The sequence below is a fragment of the Aythya fuligula genome, chromosome 10 (assembly GCF_009819795.1).
Source record: "Aythya fuligula isolate bAytFul2 chromosome 10, bAytFul2.pri, whole genome shotgun sequence".
Classification (NCBI taxonomy): domain Eukaryota; kingdom Metazoa; phylum Chordata; class Aves; order Anseriformes; family Anatidae; genus Aythya; species Aythya fuligula.
Genome location: NC_045568.1, coordinates 676533 through 702040, shown reverse-complemented (window position 1 = coordinate 702040; position 25508 = coordinate 676533). Strand labels below are relative to the sequence as shown.

General features: G+C 33.6%; 1 protein-coding gene across 7 annotated transcripts in view; it reads right to left on the bottom strand.

The window, feature by feature from the left end:
- ERC2 (ELKS/RAB6-interacting/CAST family member 2) overlaps positions 1–25508 on the bottom strand; it is a 551904-nt gene that overhangs the window by 323818 nt on the left and 202578 nt on the right. For all 7 annotated transcript variants that reach the window (XR_004253689.1, XR_004253691.1, XR_004253692.1 and 4 more), the window contains exon 8: positions 7490–7627. Coding sequence is in view for 1 of the 7 variants with exons in the window: in XM_032193894.1 (XP_032049785.1) it covers positions 7490–7627 (138 nt within the window). In the remaining 6 variants the exon portion in view is untranslated. The remainder of the gene's footprint in view (positions 1–7489; positions 7628–25508) is intronic.

The following is a 25508-nucleotide window of genomic DNA, read 5'->3' as shown; positions in this document are numbered from 1 at the left end:
ATGCATTTGCTGATGCAGAAAGACACAGAAAAGATACTCTGATACGACTTATATTATCCAAAGGAAGATTCTTCTCCATCTAATTAATAGTGACCCTACACATATTTAAACTCAACCATGTTTTTCGATATTTTGATGACTTCTTTTGACTATTATAAGGATTGCTAGAAATCATCAGTCAGGGACTGGGTGTTTAATTCAAAAGGTAAATGCAAAAATCACATACAGTAGTATGGTTTTGTTAAGCCTTGACTACATTCTTCAAAATCACATTCTACCAATAACTCAAAGAATGCAAATACTAGACAGAATAATATTTAGGGTAAAATAAAATAACCACTGGAAGTAAATTTGAATTGGTAATAGGTCAATTTAAGCAGAGTTATCAGTGGAACTACTAGAGTAATCTTGGAAGTGGTTATCAGGGAATCAAGAAAAGCAACATAATTTAGGAAAGTTAAATGAACATGGGACAAAACCACATCCTGACTGAAGTTCTACATTACCAGTGGCAAGGCTCAGGTAGAGCCATTAGCATTCTCATGGATCCTATTCAAATCATTTTTTACTTATGCTGGAAACCTCCAAGGAGGAGCATAAGAATAGGATCAATGTTTAAAATAATATTTCACATAACCATAAAGTCTGATGGAAGCTTAATATTATTAGAAAAAAGAGAAAAATATCTTATGCTAATTCCCTCTGTCCATCACTCCTTATACTGTGTATATATATATATACATACACACACATATATACATACTGCACATATATACACTTCATTTTACTGCCAGTACAGTACACATATGCACACAAGGTTTTTCTTTACCCGTATCAATGTACTCTCAGCTGTGGTTATTATACCTCAGCAATCATTACAATGCAAGCAATATTTCAGCAGCTGCACATCTCATTTTGATTTCCAATTCGCTTAGTCAATTTAATGAAAGAAAACAAAATTATTTATGAAAGTTAGCTTAAGTAGTAACAGCACTTTTAAAAAGCATCTATTGTGTGGACTATCCTGGTTATTCATTCATTTTGTCCATATGTTAGGTACAACGTTCCTCTGAACTCTAGAGGGTCTTCTGAAGATTGCTTCTGAAATTTCCAAAGCTCAACACACATCTTGCAAAAAGCCAACTGTCAATATTTATATGTTTCTTTTAAATTAAAAAAAAAAAAAAAAAAAAAAAAAAGCCTAAACTCAAGGCTGTGTTTTTCATGCCAGCAGCCACCAACTTCAGAGGTATTCAGAGTTGCATTGGACAAGATCTTGAACAAACTGCTATATTTGACCCTGCTCTTTGAGCAGGTTTGGACTAGATAATGTGCAGAGGTCTTTTCCAGTCACCATGGTTTTGTGGAAAAGGCAGAAATATTTTCAAGATTCTGCACCTCAAGCATAGTTCGTTTCCCTTCTGCTCATTCTCCCTCTCCCTATTTTCACAATTCAACCCAATGCAACACTGACCACATCAGCAATCCTGCTGACAGCAGTCCAGTGCCTCTGCTTGTTGTCTGCTCCTCCTTTTGTATTGAATAGGTCTTAGTTACTAGAAAACACTGCATTTTCAGAAGACTGGGAAGTTTTCTGTAAATGTTCCCTTATATTTTCCACTTCTGTAGACCTACCTTTCACCAAGCATCCATTTACTCATTTTCCTATCATTTAAACACCGTATTTGTGGTATGGATTGGTATGTGGTATCATATTTGTTAAGTTTAAAACTAATAATCAGTTTCTGTGGATTTATGAATTGAACAAGTATTTTATTACTTTAAATTACTGAATTAAAATTTGGTTACACAGAAAACAATTTGACTTTACGGGGACAATATTTAAATGCCAATTCAGGAAATAAAAACATTCTACTTCTCATAGAGATCTAAACTTATTTGGAATGTCTCCAGTGTTTGCTGTTGTTTATTAGAAAGGTAACTGCAGACCCCTCTGTATTTTCAATTAAGCATACTAGACTTTTAAGTTCAATTTTAATTTTTATAGCTCTTTACTTTTATTTTAAAATAAAAGTATTAAATAAATAAAAGTATAAAATTTAATTAAAATTAAATTAATAAATTAAAAATAATTAAATTAATAAAAGTATAAAATAAAAAAATAAACTTTCTTTTGTGTTATGTCTATATAGTAAACAATTTATTATGCAACATAGATTATGTAATGTGAGCTGTTAAAATATCAAAAGCAGATGTGGAGTATTAATGGAGTACACAGATGCTTGCTAAATCAGTAATCTATTACTGTATGTGAAGCTAGACTTAAATGCAAAATGTGTTATATTTCAAATATTTTCCTTATAGAGCCAATTCAAACATTTATGTTCCTATGATAAATGATTTTTTTTTCTTCTGGTTATATAATATTGGCTTCCAGCTGTAACACTTTGTTTTAACCAATACTTGGAATAAAAAAACAACATTACACAGCATTTTATAATGTTAAATATTATTAGGAGTTCTTAAACAATCAGATGAAGGTCTTTACTAAACAATTACGTTTGAGTTTGCAAATATATGTATTTGGAATCTCTTAGATATTGACATACAATCACCACTATATTGACTTATCTTGTATTAAGAATATGGCATAGTTATTATTTGCTACTGAATTCCTGAGGAAAACACCTTTCAAAAAGCTGGAAGTTCACACAGCTACTTTCATTCTGTGTCTAGTATTCCAGTGGCAACAGGGACTCCTTTCGTGAGCTTTAGCTATTGAATACGCCTATTACAGTATTAGTGTGACTGTAAGAATCTTCACATAAAACAGTAAAGACTACCACATATACTCATAGCCCTATTCATTTCATTCAGAAATATAAATTGATGGCATACTACATTCCACTTCATTCACATGGTACAAAAATTAAAAAAAAAAAAAAAAAGATTTGAATGATATAGCCAAAACCATCTGGCTCTGTGTAATTAAACATTTCAAAGGCAGTATCAACTTGCTTGCACAGAGATACCTAAAACTATGAAGGTGAATGATGCCAGACTTCATACAGACCTCTGACTCATACATACCTGGCAGGACTTCACGTAGAAATATGTTCACGTAGAATGAAGGCAGTTGCACAGCAACATTGTTGAGTATTACACAAATGACAAACCAGCAAATGTAATTTTACTTTTAGCTGGCCTTTGCACTATATGATATGAAATATATGTATATATATATATGTATGGGATATTTAATAAGTCAGAGATATTCCTAAGAAGAAATGATATAACTCCTTAATACCTTAAATATTAATGTTAAAATTACAATCTCCACTAAGTGGAATAGCTGTTCAGAATATATGTAGTTATTTTTATACTTAGTTCAACACTGGTTCCGTCCTAAAGATTTACTTAGCTAAGTGATATTTTCTGCTATAACAAATTAAACATACTATCATTTAATTTTATTAATAAAACAGTATAAATTTTTCCCTCAGTCAATCACAAAAGAAGACTAATTTGCCTGTCAGCTGCATAGGGCTAAATGTCAAAAACATGTTAAAAGGCCCTAATATACCATGTTTTACTTGATTAACAGCTAGCTTACAGAAATCCCAACAATGTGTTCTTGTTTCAGTCTTATTTGCATTGGCGAGCTTTCCTATGCACTAATCTAGGACCTCACAGGCCTAATCTATTTGCACTTTATCACAGAAGCGGGAACTGAATTGCCACAGCTTATAGCTCTATTATCAGGCATACTCAATTGCTTATCTGCTGTATGCTGCTACAGTAGGGCCAACTTTATAAATATCAGCTTCATGAAAGCAACCTCTTGAGCTGCTTTGGACCAGTGCAAGAGCTGAGATATTCTTTGAAAAGTTTCTTGTTAAAACATCAAGGGAGCTGATAGCAGTTTTGCATATTCTGATGTTAAAACTTTTTTTAATAGGAGTAAACTTATTTTTGGTTTATTGCAATGTAACCTCCATCATTGTTAAGAATTTTCAGCACCTAGTAGAGTGCCTGTGCTTACAGGTAAGGAATTGAATGAGCACATTTTTCAGTTTGGTTCTAAAATGTGCTCAACAGTGACTGAAGTTCTGTTGGTTCATTTCTGATTCCTGACAAGGAAACAAATGATATCAGCAATATTGCCTGGAAAATAAAAAGATTAAAATGGGTCCATTACTGTAAATTTTGATGGTTTTCGTATGTCAATAGTTATTACTCATTTAGTGTTATTAAGCCACCTAATCACTAAATCTGAAAGAAAAAGAAAATCCAAGAAAAAACTTGGAATAATCTACTTCTCATGAAGAATTAGGAGCCCTATTTTCTAATTCAGAGCCTAAATCTCAGTCTGAGTATTTTCAAAAGCAACACAAGAAAAATATAAATTCTCAAACATTTCAGTTTGCGAACTTTTAAAAAGAGCTTTGTAACAATATGATTCTGTTGTAATATTTATCTCTTCCCATAGTAACTAAGAAAAGCAACTAAATTTAATTTTCATGAATTGTGGTTAATTGAACTGGTATAAATAATTTTCATCACTATTTTAAAAGAGCTTCCCATGATGCTTTTGGCTTTGTATTTTTCAAATAAAATTCTAACAACTTGTGAATTGATAAAGAATTAAGGTAAAGCCAAAAACCGTGCTTAACATCAGAGATGATGTAGCTGAGTGGGAGAAGCATAAGCTCATATGGTATTTAAACTATAAATAATAAGGGGTATATAAATTTGTTAACCATTGCATTGCCATGGAAATCGGGTATTCTTGAATGAAAGCAGCATCTCGTTTGACAGCATTACAAATTTAAATTGATAAAAGTATTTACATTTGTCAAATTAATTTATTACTAAGAAATTACCACTAAATGTTTTTGTCCCATTTTGGCAGAAACCTATTCCACATTTCTACCAGTAGTGCCAGTGGAAAAAGTTAATAACCTGATAAAGTCTGACAGAATGAAGAACTGTACTGCAGACAAATAGGGATAAGAAAAATCTGTCAATGATAGCAGCTAGGATAAATTGGAAAACTGGACACAATTAGAAATGAGACACCTGTGTAAAGAGAAACTGCCAAGGTATATAGCTGCCAGAAGACACAAGAAAGCTAAGCATAATGGTTCATTTGGAACTTCTTGAAGACATGTATTGGCTTCTTTCAATGTGTAAGTACCTAACAAAAAGATGTCTCAGAGAGTACGTTTAAGACTGAAAAATCTACCCTTGAAAGTGTGGCCTTCATTAAACTTACAAGCTTACAATAACACTTCATAAGTGATTGAAACAGTCATCAGACACCACAGCACAATTCAGCTTCGTGCCATTACTCAAAAGCATTGTCTTGAAACAGATACCATTGTCCTCATCAGCTGCACAAAGACAGAAGTTTCTGTGGCACAGGGAAACAATCCATAGTATTCATTGAACATGCACCATGGAGCAGCCTGCAAATACTGCAGGAAAGATGACATTCTCAGCTGATATTATTTAAGCAAGTGACTACTCTGTACAGAATTCAGCCTTAGGGACTCCATGCGAGTTCTAATCAATTCCACTTGGAAAAACCACTAATCACGCTGATTCTTTAAAAGTGTCAGGTCATATGTATCCATGTAATTCCAAATGAGGGAGACTTGAGTTGCAAAAACAAAACAAACAAAAAAATCATTTCAGAGAAGGATTTGGATCTAGAATCCAAAGTTCATCTAGCTTTTGTAAAACATTAAAACTAGCATCATTTAACAGATTTAGAATATTTACTACAGCAATCTGAAATAAAGCTTGTCACAGAATTTCCATAACATCAGGATCTCAAGTGTCACATTTTGAGTTTTAACATATGGAAAGAAACTCAATAGCACAATTTTTTAACAAGCTCTGGGACAAGTCCTCATTGCTATATTGAGGAATAATGCATCTTGGGTTTAGTGAAATTTTAGCTTGTATGTCTGAGATTAATAGAATATTTTAGTTTTAAACTTTCATATTTATTTCAACAGATTTTAGAATGGTACTAATATAAAAAGGCATGAGAACAGTTCATTGCCACAACTCACTAGTTTGCATTCAGTTTTAACGCAGTATTTCTTAACGTTTTCTATTTCTGGTAGTGAGAAGTAGACTATACATGATCTATTCAACCGCATTGTCTCCTGCAGCTGAGTCAGAATATGGGGTACAAGACAACTTTGGCTTTTGATTATGTACTCCATGCTTAATTGCACAGGAGAACTGTCAAGTTTCACTCTACTTTCTGTACTAACACCAATAGCACAGTGGTTAAAGGACTGTTTTAAACTCTTCACTGCCTCCCTGGGGGTACTGGGAAAGTGACAACTTCAGCTAATTCAAAGATTATAGTTTACTTGTAGAAAAACAGATTAATAAGTAACTTATTTTTTAATGATATGCTGTGAGATTGGTGAACAGTGTCCAAATTAGCAGTGAGAGACATTAACGATATGCACATACTTACTTTCCTGCATAAATTCTGTAAGTTTACTGAAAAAGTTATCCATAAAAAGTAACGGAAATAATGCCAAGCATGTTCCCCCACCCCCCCCCCACCTCACCCCATTGACCAAATATTAGGTGATTAAATGTACAAAGAAATCAAAAATTTAACATTAGCAATTTAGGTAATAGTGCCAACACCACAGTAGCATTTTAAATGCACATAGAGCCATAAATGCCGTCATCAGATTAGGCACTGCAGAATATCACTTAACATTTTAATTAGTTGTGTTCATCTGTGTATACTGAAGTGATTTATATTGAAATCTGTTAGGCACAAAAAGTGAGTATTTATACTAATTATTTTTTTTTTGGCACAAATTCATTCAGATTATACTCCTATTCAAAGTTAACTGGTAGAAAAATCCGGAAATTGCTAAAATTAGTGGGAATGTTGCCACTACATTAAATAGGCCAGATTTATCTCTCCAACTTAGGAATTTTCAAATTAAAAGTATGTTGTTTTTTAAGGTGGAAAAGAAATACAATTCTCCAGTTTGTCTGTTTGGTTTCTCCTATAATTTAAGTGTAGTAAGCCGATAGAGCTGAGAACAAGCCGAAGTAACAGTTGGTATTGTCGATGATGGCTCTTCAGTTTGGCTCTGTTTAACAGGCAAAAGAACAAGATAATCAAGATCACAAAGCCATCAAAATACCCCAAACTCTCCCTTCTTTCAGTCAGGTGTCCATGTCTTTCTATTCATGCGGGGAACAACCACTACCAACCTTCTACTAAGGCAAAAATCTTCCCATGTTCTGAGCTGATCACTTCATCCTCATTTAAAAGGACATCCATCGGTACCTCAGAATCCTGTTTCAGTTCATCAGCCAGGAAACACTCTTTGCCCATTGTGCCAGAACAGAGCCACCTGCTTTCCTGGCAAGGCTCATAGGTTTTGTTGCAGATGCCGGACCAACTTAAAAAGACATTTTCTGGACATGCTTCACCCACAGGAGCAGCACATAATGCTGTTGCACAAGAAAATATTACCTTTTCTGATAGTGCTTCTTCTAAGGTTGCTAGTGCTGTGTCTGTGTTACTAGAATCCGTCTGCAATGACTTCACTCTGTCTTTTAGATTAGTTAGTTGTTTGTCTTTGTCCCTAAGTTGCTCCTGTAGATTTTCAATCTGAAAATAAAACCAGATCATAATATTCATCAACCTTGTCTTAGCATTTAAACAACGACTTGGGTGATAGGATCAACTGAATGTATACACATTGTACATAAAATACACATGCCACAATATACTACTAGGTTTCTACACAATGTAATGTGAACAGTTTTTAACTTCTGTCTTCTCTTGTTTTCCTTTGCCACAAAATCATAGAATCATATGAGCTGGAAGAAACCTTAAAGACCACCTAGTTCCAACCGCCCCGTGCCCTGGGCAGGGACACCTAGGCTGCCCAGGACCTCATCTAATCTGGCCTCGAACACCTCCAGGGATGGGGCATCCACAGCTTCTCTGGGCAGCCTGTGCAGCTTCTCTGGGCAGCCTCACCACCCACTGCATGAGAATTTCCTTCTGACATCTAATCTACATCTTCCCTTTTAGTTCAAAACCATTCTCCCTTGTCCTATCATTATCTGCCCTTATTTTCTTTAATGGTATTTTCTATTAAATGAAATAAAATCTCAGTGCAGTCAGCTATTATACTATTTAAATATTTTCTGATATTAATCATTTTAGTTAAAAGTACTGCATTATCTCAGTAATTCAAAGTATGCATGGAATGGCCCCTTTAGATAATTCTAGTTACAATAAAGACAAAGAAAGAGAGAGGCAAAGCAAGTTCAGTGAGCCACAAAGTGAGAAAGAGGAAAGATGATAACCTACTTCTCTAACAACCTCTTCCTCCATGATGCCCTGCTGTAAAAGAAACTCATCTGGACAGAGATCTGATAGTACCAGTTGATAGTTACCGAGAGTTACATAAAAACAAACAAACAAAAAACTCCTGCCCTTTCACTCTTACTTGAGGTACAGAGCAGTTTAGATGGGAAAGTGTTATTAGAAGCTGGGGAGTAGTGTAGATGCTGAACATCTTCACACTCATCAGATACCAAGACTGAACCTCTGGGCACAAGAAGGTCCAACTAAGGAAGGCACCAAAAATGGTACCCAATGTATTTTAGACATTTTAATAAAATCCTTATTTTTACATAATACATTCTAGATAAGCCAAGCAATCATTGCAGGCTTCCTGTCCCTGATAGTACCTATGCACTTATAACTTGTGCATAAAGTTGACCACATATTGACTGTTTCACAGAAGCAGAGAATATCGGAGTTAGAAGGGACCCACAAGGATCGAGTCCAGCACCTGGGTCCCAAAATCTGTTAAAGGGTTTAAATACAGAGACTTTAAATTCTAGGGAACAGCATAACTGAAAATAAATGACTGTCTTCATTCTTATAAGCAGTGTATAATATTCTTACAGTAATACTAATCACCCAGTCTTAAAGAATAAGAAAAAAAAACTGTTCAGCAAATTCAAATTTCCTATGTCCTAAAGATGCCAAAGATTAGATAAAAACCATAATTTCTTAATGTACAGTTATTACGGAGGAGGAAAAAAAAAAAAAAAGATAAAACTGAAAAAAAGCCAGATATACTCAATTTATTCTTACAGAAAAAACAGACATTACATAAAATACTATGAAGCCACATTAAGTTTGCTGTTCCTTTCATCAAAAAATGTAATGTTTCTCATAGCCAGCATCATTTACATATAAAGCAATTCAGACTTTAACTTAGGCAGGATCCTTCATAATTATTTTTAAACCAGATTTAAATACTCTGTTACAAACCTAAAGATGAATTCTATGCATGAGCGGCTCCATAGAATTCAACAATTACAATCATAAAAAACAATTTGGTTCCCAATGTGCAAAAAAATAATAATAATAAAAATAAATAATCTATCACTGTAATCAGAACCATTTTAATTTGGGTTTTACTTTGGTAAAATTCTCCACCTCTTTTCCAGTGTTATACATGTGCAGGAAAAAAAAGGCTGAACTTAAGTTTTATCATATAGACCAATAATTAACAAATTATAAAATCCAGAGTACAGCTTTGTGCATTTTATAAAGTTCAAAAAAATGTAAATTTAAAGAGAAATCAAGGGAAAATAAAATAAAATATATAAATATAATTATATACATATATATAATAAAATATAAAATATATATTAAAATAAAATTTGAGAGTCTATTTGAAGGAGCACTTTTCAATTGGAAAGTCTTTATGTCAGTGTGATAAATTTAAATATTTTGTTTTTATTATTAATATTTACATACATGGCTTGGTACATCAAATTACTACTATGGACAAAAAAATCCACTTGTTCTGTAAGCTATAAAACACTAAGGTATATATAAAAAGGTTTTGGTGAAGACCTGGCACAGAATAGTTCTTGTAAATGATCTCTAGTAATATTTTTCTTCCTGTGTATGTTTTATACAGATACAGAAATAAGATACATGTGTTAATGAGTTAAGAACTTTTTATTTTATGGCATGTGTATTAGTCACATCTAAAATTACATTAGCTGGCATTCAGCAGACTGCACACTGTTTCTTTCTTTACTTTCTTACAAGTATTGACGATTCTAACAACTGCCTCATGACACCCAGTGGAATATCTAAGCAATTGCACTCTTCAACTTAACCAAAATAAAATCTCGAGCAAAGAGGAAATAACACAGGAGAGTGAATATTGATTACGTGTTCTTTGAAACAAAGTTAAGATCTGGTCCTTTATTATCATCAGCTTGACCTACCAATTCTAGGCACCCTAAATTAAAGTACTTATTTCCTATGCACAGTGCTTATCTGAATTCCACAGCATTTACATGATTTCCTTCCTCTTAAAACTAATTTAAAATATGATCCAACTCTTAACCAAGAAAACATGTTCTAAAATTATTCAGCATCTACAAAATTCTTTCCTCAGAGGTAAAGAGAATAGGCAGCAAATTAAAAACATCCCCATTGAATCACAACTGCTTTAAAAGAAGTCATTTGATGCATAGTCTAGAGATAAAAACAAGAGGAAAGGATCTGATTATTCTTCTTTTTGTGCTATATAAATCCAAAGAAAATGCATTGATGGGAACAGGACCACATTGTGAAAAGAGAATCAGTACCACAGAGTTTTTGTTTGTTGGGATGGGCACAGGATTAGTAAAGATCTGCTAACGCAGGCCAAATTTTATGATAGTTAATCACAAAGTTCTCAAAAAGATTAGAAAAGCCAGAGATTGAGCAGTCTCTGATGCTAAAATCTTGGAACACAAAATATGATTGAGTTCTCTCCCTCTCCCCCTACCCCCACCCTACCGCCTTTTTTTTTTTCTTAAACCCAGAAGGAACAAAATAAACCCTCTGGTAAACAATATCATCTAATATACATTGGGCACAGGCATAAGAATATGATTTTATTGCTGATTTATAGTTTTTGAGCATTCATGTTATGACAAGGACTGTTATGTCTTCCTTAATCCTCAACCATTTATATTCTTACCTGATATGAAATGAGTTCCTATGTAGTTCCTATGTAGTTTTGTCAACATGTAATTTTTACCTTTGTAAACTGCTGTGTCACTGTACCATGAGCTACGTGAAAAGGCATTGCACTCCACTCTTTCTGTACTTCACGAAGTGCATATATTCCCAGATAGACATTATTTCTATTTGGAAAAACAACATCCTTACAGATAAATGTCTTTCCTATGGGACACTCTGTCAATAAACAAGTACTAATCTTGCCACTTTTGGGTGACAGTCTCAGGAATGCTTCTTAAATGCTCAAGGGATTAAATTAAATCTCATGCGCAGACAGGCTTCAGAACTCTACAGTAAACCAAGTACTTGAAAGAAAATTACTTTCATTATCCAGATTAAGGTACTGCACACTGGAATATGCAAGAAAATTAAATAATCTAAGAAAGTGTCCAAAGATATAACAACTTGCCTTTAGGGATATGCATTACAATGTAGGACTTTAAAACATAACAAAATATATCAGAGACTTCCTGGGCCCAGCTAGTGAAATTGTAAAGCTATATACTTAAACTTACCTTCACATATTTTTTTCTCTCTTGAAAATGTCTGAATTTTCAATAACTTAGACAACAAATACTTTGCAACACTGACATTTTAACTCTGGCATTTTTAATTCTAAAACTCATTTTGCTAAATTCTAAATTTCTCTGGACAGAACTCTGTGAAGTTTGTTTCATATTACAACAAACATCACATCTATTCCAGTGAAGTAGATCAATAAAATCAGTTCCATTTAAAATTGAAACATGGGGAATGAAACTAAACTTTTGCATATATCATTTCCATTACTTACAAAAAAAAACAAAACATATTATTTTACGAAAATAAATTCTATTGAGTAATTTCCAAATCATTAACAATGTATGATAAACAGTCAATGGAATTACAAGAAAAACAATGTTTTAATAAACAAAAGCATTCATCCAACACGAGCAGTATTATTTTAGTATATATAGTATTACAGTAGTATTACAGTATTATTTAGTATAATAGTATGTATTTTCAGATGGTAGCTGCTCCCTCCTGGACATACATAACAGAAGACAAAACAAACCCATAGCTATTAATCTAAACTAAAAATGATTAGAAATATGCAAATACTCTAAATGTCTACTTACATGTTTGTTTTTTTTATTGGTATGACTCATGGCAAATGTTCTGTTTCATAATGCAAATACTTCTTGTCAGATACATTTCAGTATATTCCAGAATGTAAAACTGGCTTTGGTAGAGACTCAGTACAAGAAATGCATCTACAGACATCCTAATACCTCCACTTATTTTTGTGTGCATTTCTCCGTGCATTTCCAATGAAACACACATCTTTAGCCTGAATGACCAGTTAGAATGAAAAAAAAAAAAAATCCCTACCATACCAATAAAAACACTACTACTGAAAGCACAAAAGACGTGAATAGTTCTTGGAAAGCACTATATATTTGCTGTCTGAAATTTTTACCCAATGATGTGTAGTTATTAAATACCATGTTAGTCAGAGTATTTCAAAAACTACATTAACAAGTTCAAAAGCAACTATTTGAATTTTCACCCTGGGCAGGGGTGTGTGTGGGATCTTTGGTTCCATAGTTTTCCACTGACATTCATGATATGACCCAAACATATTTATTCATTTTCAGTACAATTTCAATTAATAAAATGAGCTTATTAAGGAGACATCTTTGCTTCAGCAGTTTGACAATGCAGAACTGTCAAAAAGAGATGGCCCAAAAGTGCTTCCGTATTGCTACCTTCCACTTGGGTTTTTCCTTTTAAATAGGTAAACAGACAGTAAACAGATAATCACAGAATCACAGAATTTCTAGGTTGGAAGAGACCTCAAGATCATTGAGTCCAACCTCTGACCTAACACTAACAGTCCCCACTAAACCATATCCCTAAGCTCTACATCTAAACGTCTTTTAAAGACTTCCAGGGATGGTGACTCCACCACTTCCCTGGGCAGCCTGTTCCAATGTCTAACAACCCTTTCGGTAAAGAAGTTCTTCCTAACATCCAGCCTAAAACTCCCCTGGCGCAACTTAAACCCATTCCCCCTCATCCTGTCACCACTCACGTGGGAGAACAGACCAACCCCCACCTCTCTACAGCCTCCTTTAAGGTATCTGTAGAGAGCAATAAGGTCACCCCTGAGCCTCCTTTTCTCCAGGCTGAACAAGCCCAGCTCCCTCAGCCGCTCCTCGTAGGACTTGTTCTCCAGGCCCCTCACCAGCTTCGTCGCCCTTCTCTGCACCCGCTCAAGCACCTCCATGTCCTTCTTGTAGTGAGGGGCCCAAAACTGAACACAGTACTCGAGGTGTGGCCTCACCAGAGCCGAGTACAGGGGGACGATCACCTTCCTAGCCCTGCTGGTCACACTGTTAGATTAATAGATAAGCAAATCATTGTTCCTTGCCAAAGATACTTAATGTAACCAGCTCTATCTAAGGTATGCAGGTTTGTATGAAAAAAGACGTGGCTAATTTATCATAATCTACAATTTAGTTATGCAGAAAACTACTTGTAAAATTTAGATTTCCTGTGATTTAAGATTAAGATGGAGAATTTTCATCTCCACAGGACAGTGATACAGATTTATTCTGAAATATACAATCTGAAATATAAAACATTTTCAATCTTCTTACATACTGTGAAATTAATACTGTTATATCCATTTGAGTCATAGTTTTCATCTTTATCACTTTGCATTTGATGGATATAATCAGATTAAAAAATTTAGAAATATTCATTCTTAGAGGACTTGATTTTATATAGAAAATAGGTCAAGTATGCTCATATAAAGGATATTTTAATATATTTTAATGTTACCTCTTTTTCATAATCCTGAATTATTAGTTGAAAAGTACTTCACACTTAAAAGTTTTTGAAAGTCAGATGGAAATAATAGCCCGATTAGTATATCAGGTGTGCTTGTTTAGCAAATCATGTTAAGGCTTTAGAGTTGTTAAGAATGGCTAATTGTCATTCTGTTCATTGTTTTAGTAAGGATAAAAAGACAATAATAGACACAAAAACATAAAATATGCTCCCTCAAAATATTTAAGTTGGGAATAAGATGAATTATAGGGTGATATAAGTAATATTTTTAATGAGGAGGTATTCTTTGTACTTACACATTTGCAGGTAAGATCCATACTTTTGGCTACATTTGGGCACTTTATTTGTCAGAGTGCTGGCAGGCTGCGTATTTGTGAGGCAGAAATGCTCCTTTACTGTACTGACTGGGTAGACCAATGGTTTTAAGGACTGACAGCTTCATCCAGCCATCAGATCATTTTCTCACTTCTTTTTGGTAAGATGTACTCTCCTCTTTTAATGTTTAATGTTTAATAAGTATTTGGAGAATTTTATTTCAAAATTCAAAATACGTGTAGGTTCCGAACATTAAAATGAATGTTATATTGAGAAGTTATAATATAATATAAAAATCCTTAAAACATTTTTAAAAAAAGTTTTGCTGCTTGCAACTTTACTAAAGTACAAATTTTGCACTAATCTTTGTTTTTACCAAGGTAATTAGAAAAAGGCTTGCTAAGCTTATCATTACATGCTAAAATACTCTTGGATTTCATCAGCAGCTTCAATAACTATCAAAATTCTTGATTATTTCTCAATAGAATAAAGCTTCCTTTTACTGTCTTCCAAATTTATATTCTCCAAATTGGAGTAACAGTCCCATCGTGATAACTTCAGATTACAAAATGTCACACGGATCAATAGTATCTTTTAGCTTTATATTTCTTCTTTATTTTGTCCCACAAGATATTTCCTTAAACATCAGAGATCTTAGCCCAAAGACCAGTTCAGTCCAACATTCTCAATATGATAGCGAATAACTAAATCAGACACAGCAATGGTATTTCTTGTAAAGCTGTCCATAAATTTTATGTTACCTTTTAGCATACATTACCTCATCTGATACAGAAATGTAGAAAGAAGAGGGAAAGAAAAAAAAAAAAAAAAAAAAAAAAAGAACCCAGTCAAGTTTCCAGATAATCACTTCAGGTGGTAAGTTTGGAGGAAAGTAGCACATTTGTAGCCTTGCTTAGACTGGCACCCAAGGAGAAAGTCTCCAAATCAATGGGTTTGTATGGTTTTCATGACTGATTGATCAGTTTGAATCCACTTCCTTGGATTCAGTTTCCTTCCAATTTCCTTCCTTGGATTCAGATTCCTTCCAATTCAGTTTGAATCCACTTCCACTTCCTTAACACTACCTTCAGGACTACAGCTCAAAGTAGCAAAGCACAGCTGCACAGTGACCATCCCAAAGAAGCTAATGAATCACATGCTGCTTCAGCCATCAGCTCTCACAGTAACCTGATGACAAGAGCAATAGAGAAGTGGCATGATCTGGTAATTACCCTGGTGCTACCTTCCCCACTCGCACAATTCAGGCAGGAACGTAAATAAATAATGCTTCAGAATTTTGCTCTGCTTCACAAGCTTAAACTGAAAAGATGCAAAACCATTATAAGAAACCAGAAAACAATAATAACAGAATATTTCTTCCTGAAGTACACTTTTTTCCCTCCAAAGTGCTGATATTTCTACACAACATATTTTCTGCATCTTCAAGCTCATCGTTTTTTCCATTGATTAGATTAACATTGTGGTTTGAAAATTAATTATGGTTATTCATTACATGTATTTTTACAACATCAAATACTTGTTTAAACCACATTTATGTTAGTAAGAACCACATAGTGCCCATTTTATCTAATGTCACCTTCCCTTCTGCTTCGTCTGAAGCTGCCAATTTTCATGCCACCTTGACTTTAACAAAGCATAAAGTGCTTTGGGCCAGGAACAGTATTTAAGCAAAATAAGGCTTCAAATTTTAATTTGTGTCTTCCTAGAAACATTGCAATATAAAATCATTCCGAAAATAAAACTAAATCATTTGTGACATGACATTTTTCTTTGTGAAATCAATTCACCTTTGTTTTTCTCTAAATGTTGTTAGATCTTATTGTACCATTTATTGTATTAATGCATATAGTACCTTTTTAAAACATTTTTGTATGAAAAGCTCCAATAAAATAATGCAAGCCAATAACTTAGATTTCTCTAGCTAGACACACCTTTCTCTATACTTCCAAAATACTAAACTTATACAAAATTGACAATGCCAACCAAGAACTCATGGAGAAACTACACCCCATGGGTTTATGCTGTCTCTTGCAATAAACACTGACGTGTTAAGTCAGCCAAGTTTACCATGTCATAGAGAAGAATATCAAGTCTTGGGATGACATACTAAGTACTATCGATTTTGTTAGGCAAGGCTCCATGTAAAGGCAGTTGTGAAAGACTGCATGCGAATTTGATGTCTGCCTTGCTCAGTGGTTAGAATAAATTCTTTACAAATAAGTATTGTGAATAAGCTGAAACTCTGAGCTAAAGTGAAGAATGCTCACTTGGCGCTCATGACCGCTTCCAGCACTATCCAAGATTTTATGAAAGTATTCATTCATATTTTTTTCTCCAATTTCTTGTTAACCTGCAAAAACTGACACTAACATACTAAATAAAGGATTCAGATGCAAACTGCAAATTAACCTACATAAAAAGTTAATAGAAACACAAATTGATATAATCAAGGCACATATTACTTATTTGCACTGGGCATGAAATAATACCAAAAAGAAGGCAAATCAGTTTTTGTTTGTTCACAAGCAACAACAATGAAGCTGTGTACAATTACAGTAGCATCAACAGGACATCAGATAAGATTATCATCTGCATGCACTGATGAAGAAATATGCAATGCAGTGTGCATGGCTAATTCCTTATGATGTTGAATATGAAACAAAAATTGAAAGCAATGATTTAAATACCTTCTTTTACAAATACAAGTGCTATACAGCATATATACAAGGTCAGTATTAGACCCATGTTCCTCTGTATTTAAAACTAACATTTCAGCAATCCCAGATCAGATCTTTCCGGAGCTTGTTCCTTTATCTATTTGCTTTTGTTTAATTTGTTCTCATAATAATACATTTCTTTTTTTCTTCTGGCAATTAGAGTTTTTTTCTTTTTGCAGCAGAGGGTGGAAAAAAATGGTGACTAATATCTGTTTCAGGTCTGTGGATCAGTAATCTACAATTTTTGTCTATAAATGTAGATTATCCAGAACTTTATCATGGACAGCTTAATTACATGTATGCCTATTACATGGCTTCTTATCGTGACAGACAATACAGAGTATATTGAACAAATAATAATGAACATATATCAAGCTGTTAGTTCCTAACAAGCAGAACAAACCAAATTAAAATACCTTTTGGAAAGGGGATTTCTTAGTAAAATTATTTTTAGTAAAATTATATGTTTAGGAGGGTACTCAAAAATTATTCACACATTAGCCAGAATTTTTCAAGTAGGTAAAAACAGAATTTCTTTCTTGTTATTATATTATTAGTACTCCATAGGTCCTTAGAGACCTTTAATCCCATAGTTTAACTTCCAGAGAATTCTTCCAGGACTTCTCATGTGAGTGACCCAGGTCTGTTCCTTCCCATTTTGGTAGCAATTGGAATTGACTATTCATTTTTTCTATTCACCCCAGACAGCACCCTTTACCCTCTTCCCCTATGACACTCTCAAATGTCTAAAATTTTCATATACAATTTTTTCTACTCTTAAATATAAGTAATTGTCTTTTAAGAGGATTAAAAAAAAAAAAAAAAAGCATCAATGAAGTCTGGACAATGATTTCTAACAGCTTTTACCATCCACCAATGAAAAAAAAAATAAAAATAACTGATGTGGTGAAACAGAAGAACTCATTCATTTACAAGTGTTTTGTGAGGTTTGCTTACACCAAATCTGTGTGCTAAGGAGCAACTGATCAAGAAACACAGGGATATTTTGTGGTCTAGAAGACATTCTTGCTACTAAGCAGTTTAGTCCGATACATTGACTTCATCAGTCCATCCATCTAATAGTCCACTCGTAACAATCACCAATCACAGTATGGTTGTAAAGTGCAAAGAAAAGGAATATGATTAATGAAGACGTGAAAGTTAGATTGCTAGCAAGCTTCTGAACTGATGTAACACAGTAATTACACTTTCCTGAAATAGCCTGAAGAAAGCAAGCAGTCCAATAGTAGAATCAAGAAATGTATTTGCCTAATGGGTATATATTTCCCATGTCATAATATGCTCTTTATGATTAAGTTCCTCAATCTGTTGACCAGATGTAATATCAACCAAATACTAGTAAAATAATTAAAATAGTACAGAGGCATAAAACATCATTACAATATACAGTTAAAAAAAAAAAAAAAAATCCACAGGACTGGAAGTTTACCTAATTAAAAAAGAAAAATATATATGTCCTTTAATTTGGGAGAGAAAAGAAGGAATAAAGAAGGAAAAGAATCTATGAACTGTTGATCACTAGGAGAAAATGTATATCATTTACTCGGTTTATGCGGCCGTGCTGTCTGGACAGTATCTCTAACAAAGGATTATTACATGTGAACACAAAAAAAAAGTTTTTATTCTGTAATCAGAAACATCAGCCTATCTCATGTAGATATGAATATAGAAACCGACAGCATCCTACTGCTGGAACAGAAGAACATCCTACACCAAGGAACCAAAGCAAAATTGGTAGAACATACTCAGTGCAACTGTAATTGGGGGGTCAAAGAATGAAAATATTTTCCTCCAATACAAATGTTTTTAGTATTATTATTGCACAATCACTGCAGGAAATACTTCATCCTCTTTACTTACTGTGTGATTCTAGATCTCTCCCATAATACAGGATTCAAATGTACTGGTACAGGAAGGATTCAGAGAAAACAAGCCTTAGGAACAAAGTAGCTGATTTTTCATGTAGAGAAAAGAAAGCTCCCCTAGGGGTGCTTATGGAAGAGATCTGCCCTCAAGTCAGCTGATACTTTTACGGGGCTATAAAAGCTGGTCAGTGGGCAAACTGCGCCAAGAGAGGAGAAGGCTGTCACACAAAAAGGAGTTCCTGGACTCAAAGCTTGGCTTCTGTTGCCAGACTCCAGCTGAGAAAGAGCTGGAACTTAATGCTAAAATTAACCTTCACCAGGAAGCTGGCCAAAGGAAGCCTGGACTGATAATATCCACTTGTGTATCTGGAAATACTCAGTCTCTGTCTCCTCTTCAGGGACCAATAAATTCTCAGAACAAAACAGCTTGACTCTTGGACTCTTCCAAGCAGGACTCAGAGTCTTGTCAGACAACCATTGAAAAGTTTTTGTTCTCATTATATGTATTTATTGTGATATAATTCAAAATGTAATAGGTATTTTCCGGATAGTAAAGATAATAATACAAAATGGACTAACACATAATTTCAGTTACGATACACAAAGAGGTGGACACTCATTCTTAACAATATAATGCTTCTTATAACAACCATTCGTGGCCAGATTTTTGGGTTGGGTTGGGTATGAATTCCTATATCTCACATTTTACATGCTACAGGGTAATGGCCAACTGTAGATTTTTTATTTATTAATTTTAAGCATAGTCTATTATTTATCTTTTGAAGTCTACCCAATTGCGCATTCAGACCGCCTGAAAATATTACAGGTATTATTTCTCCAACCTAGAAAAATAAGACCTTTCTGATCAATCATATATTCCAGGTATTTGAAGATGTATATTTTGTCAGGTTTTTGTCAATTTTGTCAGTTTTGCATTATTTGGTGTAGCTGCATATAAAATAGGACATGTTCGTTTATGTAAGGATTTTTCAAGAAGATTTTGCATGGAAAACTTACATCATGCAAAATGCAAACTATAGAAGCTGGCTTGAATATGCTTTACCATAAAATTGAATGTAGAAAGAAAGCTGCTTTGGCGCACTCTTAGTTTTAGTACAAATTCTTTAAGATGATATAAATCAAAAGCTATATCACTGTTAGTCTTGCCATTCCTATAATATCTGTATCAATTGGGAAGACTTGGGGGGGCCTCTGCCCAGATTAAAAAACTACAGTTCTCATACAGTTAATGGAAGAGAGAGGCAGCAGGTAAGTTGTATAGACAACTTCCCTGTTGGGCAACAGGGAATACTGAAAAGGGAAGCTACAAAGGAAAAAGTAACAATAGCTACTCCAAGAGGAAGCTGCAGAAAGAGAACAAGAGCCAGTCAGATGATAGTATGGATATATTTCAGAGTGAATACATCACAGATGCATATGCTGTGTGCATAATTTTGAAACACACAAATATATGAATTGAAATATATATAAAATAAAACAATAACATGAGCTTTAAAATAGAAGACCAATCTGTTCTGAAAACAGATTTAGGTTTTGCTTTCCCAAGTATAACAACAATGAAACTAAGAGGCTTTCTACCTAATTTTAAATAAAAGTATTTCACTTTACAACTTGTTATTAAATTCTACACAGTTATTGAAGAACAGCGTAGTATTGATACATTAACACAAAGCATTTATCAATGGAAAAAAGGGACTAAAACAGAAAAAAAGAGTCTTCATCAGCAAATGACTAAATAGTTCAGAAAAACCAACAGAAGGAATGATTTACAATAACCATCCTGAGTTACGATTTTACATACTTATGAAAGGAAAACACAGACATCCATATAAAGCTTTTTTTTTCCCCCCCCACTAAAGAGACATTATCTAGAGTTCTCCTAAATAACAGCTAGAAACCTGGCAAACTGTACTGCATTTCGAAGTGAAAAGGTTGAGTAAGTTGTAAGGTAGGGAGGCAAGAAGCCTTTTTTAGAGTACCATGCATAAGCTTTAATCCCTGGAGAAAATGCATTTCTTTCCTTCACTGTAAGAATCTCTGTTGGATCCTGTTTGCGGCCAGTGAAATGGACTATGATACCCTAAGATCCTTTCCTGAACTATGGCCTATATTACCTAACATCAAAAAACCTATGGTAACTGGATTTCCCTTGCCATTTGAAGACTATCTACTCACTTAACAGATCTCTTTGGCAATCTGATTTCATGCTACTTACAAGTTTTACACTGTTCAAATATAATTGCTCCTCTTTTATAATATTGATAACCTCAGAATATTAGAATAAAAAACTAAGCATGATTAATTTTAGCCAGATACCTTTCATTGTCAAGTATCTTTTTTTTTTTTTTTGTCATATCCCTTCACATTTACATCATTATTCTTAAAATGAGATGTCAGAAATCTAACAGTTTTTCAAATATGATAACCAAACAGCAATCTAAAGAGAGTTTATTATCCTATGTTCTGATACCCAGTTTTTCTACAGACTGCATTGGCAATTTTTTCTACCACATCCCACTGCAAATACTCTTCTAACATGGTATTTACCATTCATTCAGCCTCCTGGAATTAACACACTTCAAATTTTGTTTTCTGGATAGTCACCATTTCCTTTCACCATTTGCAGTTATACATTTTTTTTCTAATATTGAAGAACATTTTCTAAATTAAAATACTGAGGAGGAATATCTCTGAGATGAAAATCTGTCTTCTCACTCCTAGCAAATCCTCCTAATCTTCACTGCAGTTGCCCATTTATAATTTTTCATACTTCTTCAATCAACTCCTTCAATCAACTTCTTCAAGCAGTATTTGGAAACTATCTGATTACCTGCAGGACTTTTCACTTTTAATCTTTTTCTCTTATGTTCATTCTTTTCATTTTCACTGCAGAAATATAGTTTGTAATAAAATACATGTACCTCTAATCTTGACAGTCACTGTTCTGCTATCATTCCTGCTAGGTGAACAATCCAACTAAAGAATTGTCACCAAATTTAAACTATACCATGATCAAGAAATCTTCCAATTTTTCAGTTCTATTTTTCATATACTCTTTATTTATGTACATACGTAAAACAATACTTTTAGAATTTCTGTATTGGCTTTGCTAACATCTCTATATTTTTCTATTCATGTTTAGGGTTACCATTTAAATCATGAGGCTGAGTGAAAGAAAATACTTTTATTTCCTTTCCTGCTAAGTTTAAAAAAAATGTATTTAACATGTCTTGTAAGGTTTGAACTCAATACAACTCTCATCTAAGTAATTCTTATAGTTCTGATTCCAACAGAAAGCTATGAAAGATACAAAAGTTTAAGCAAAGCACAATAAATGCACATATAAACATCACACTGTTCTACAGGCCAGTGTAATTCAGACCACATACAACTGGAAGTATAGCAAATGTCTAACATTTACTGCAGCATACCAATTTTGTTAAAGGTCTCTGGCCATAAATTACATTTTAATAGTGATTATATATCTCCTTATGGTAATTGTATAATAACATTTTGTTTTTACATAAAACTAAATTATGACATTAAACATATTTGGTATAATAACTAGGTGTACACACAAATAATTTGCTGAGAGAAGATATGTATATGTTCCAGAACATACAGAAATCTCAGTATTCTTCCTTTAATCCAAAGAGTTTCAGATAAATGCACTGTTCTTAATTCTAAATTTAGAAGTGATTGGAAAGAACTTATGAATCACAGGCATTTCACACCTGAAGGAAAAGAAAAGGTACAACAAGTACAGTGCTTTAAAACCTCTGTCATTTTAATTACATACCTCTCCCTATATCCTTAGAAGTTATTTCAGGGTTTTCTAACATTCTATTTCCCAGTTTTCCTGTAAAAATATCCTAAATAAAGGATCTAGCACATCACAACCATACAGCACAGCAACAATGACAGAGGAAAAATCTTAAAACTTCAGACTTCCTTACTCTCAGCCTAAGGAGTAAGAGGGCAGACAAATTGAAGAGGGAAAAGGCAAGAACTAAAAATGGTAAATATTAATTAAAAAAAAAGCAAAAAAAACCTTTACATTGAAAGTGAAAAGAAATGAAGGTCTGCCCCCTAGCTGCTATAAACAATAGCTATATGTCTTAAATACAGCTGTATTGATTTGCACTAGAACATTCCTGCCCTCAGAAATTGCATTCAAAAGCTTGCAACAGAGAATCCAGTTTCACATGGAACTATTTTATGTGAGTTTGTTTAAGTGCCAGAGGTTTAAAAACAAACAAACAAAAAAAATAATAATTAAAAAAAAAAAAAAAACACTTAAGCAGTGAGGCAGGAGTTAATCAGAAATAATAAAACCCTTTCCATTGGAAAGTTACCTTATAGCTCAACTGGTTATGGAAGGCATCCATGTTCATATATAAGGGACAATGTAATGACTTTATGTGAAAGAAAAGTTTAGCAGAAGGGTAACATTGCTCCCTTCCCCCTTCTTTTAAAGACGTCTTTTCTTAATCATTTTAAATTAGCATATGGTACATAGGTTTATATCAAGAGTTGAAATGCTCAAAATGTTGTTCATCAGGGAACTAAGATTCTTGTTACTATGAGATGTAATTTAATATTTGCACTTATAGCAGCACAAAAGACAATGCACATATTGAGTTTCACTATTAGTTACTGCAGGCCAGACAGACTTTCTATGTATAAACTATCAAAGCACCACTAAACTTAAACTGAAATGTTAAACGCAGCAACTTAGATGCCTTTAATCAACATCTGCTGAACAGTTTAGATTTTCTATAGCAGCAATGGTAACACAGCTATGCTTTAATACAATTAAATATCTGAATAGGAAGTAGAAATAATCTGAAGTAGTTCTGTGTTTAAGATGGCTTCTTTTGGTATGAAAGTTACCATTACCCCGTCCCCCCACCCTTTTTAAACATCTTTCATTGAATTTCCTTTTCCATATATCTAATAATAATAATAATAATAATAAAAATAATAATAATAAGGTTGGTTTGTATGTTTAACACAGCCTGATTCAGATATTATCAACAGTTTGTTGTGTTTTTTTTTCTTTGTAAGCAGTGAAATGATTATATAATAAACCTATGTCACAAAAATGATTTTTCCCAACTCAGTTTTTCATTAGGCCATCAATGCTTGGGATTTATTAATTTCTGTACCCCTCATTATTTATTCAACTTCCTTCTTCTTTTTTCTTTTTTTTAATTATTTTATTGTAAAACTCTTGATGAAAAGATCCATGGAGGACTCTCATTGCCCCTTTGGCAATTATAGGAGAATTAATTTTAATATCCTTAATTTGTAGGTCATCTGCTATTGCAAGGTCTGTGACATTGACCTCATACTACACTAAAACTGATAGAGTATTTTGTAATATTTTAGTTCTGTAGGATATTTCTTCATTTAATATGCCATAAGTTTAAAACTTTATCTTAAAGAATTACATAGGAAGGTGGGAAGTTTCAGCAACTGCCAGATGCGGTTGCCTCTCCCACAGCGCTAAGCCCTTGTAGTTCCATGTTTACTACTGTTACTACTTGAAGCATGCACTCTCCTCGGTGTGCGGGTTTGCAAGACACTAAATAAAACCTTCAGAAAAATGGTGTGTTAGGATTTTTCACTTAAGAACAGTTTGAAGTACTGTAGATTACGGTTATATCAAAATGTATTACATTGACTATCTTTGTAGTTTTGCAAGCACTAGAGTTATCACAGGAGTTCATTTTTGCCAGGCTTTCTCCTCAAGAACATGCATTTAACTTTCACTATAAAAATCTTTCAGAACACTTGAGCAATCCATATTGCTCACTACCAGTCTGACAACACTTCAATTTTCAGTGTCTACCATTCAGAAAATGACACATACTAGTAATGGTCCAGACTTTATGAACGGCTGAATGATGGCCAGCTTAATGTCAAAAAACTCTGACACAAGGAAGAGTGTATTCCAGAACTAAGCATATAGGAAGTTTATTTTCTACTTCTCTATTCAGATAATTTTAATGTTAACATTAATACAAAAAGTTAATCACGTAGTCCATGGACAGTACTGCAATCCATGTTTCAAGACATAGGCTGAATTGTATTTTACCTAAAACAACCATTTACAAAATTACTATCAAAAAGTGCTAACAGTGAAATTCGCTGCACACATGAAATATCATGAAAGAAATCACGTTTTGTAAATTTAACACTATTTACCAGAGTAGCTCCCAGGGCTTATTCACTTGGATGATCTCTCTTGCAACTAAATTAGCAAACTCCTGTTTTGTATTACCTTCCTATGTAGCCTAGATTTTTATACTTTGAAGTTCTTCACATTTGTATGACTGTTCACTGTCACGTCCACCTCATGACATGCAAAAAGTTCCAAGCTCTCAAAAGTCATGGATTTTATTTTTTTTTAATAAACATTTGAATCAAGCTATTTATAGCTCCCTTGACAGCCATAACAAAAATCCAGACTTAACCATAGATTAATATTTTGGGATAGGTCACAGCAGGTATTTCACTTGAATTTGAAATCAACTTTTGCATACTCTCAGTCCCATCTATCAGCAAACAGCTGCTTTAAGACAAATAGTTTAAAAAATTGTATGGTCCTTCAACAGCTTCTCACCCTCACTCAAGTTC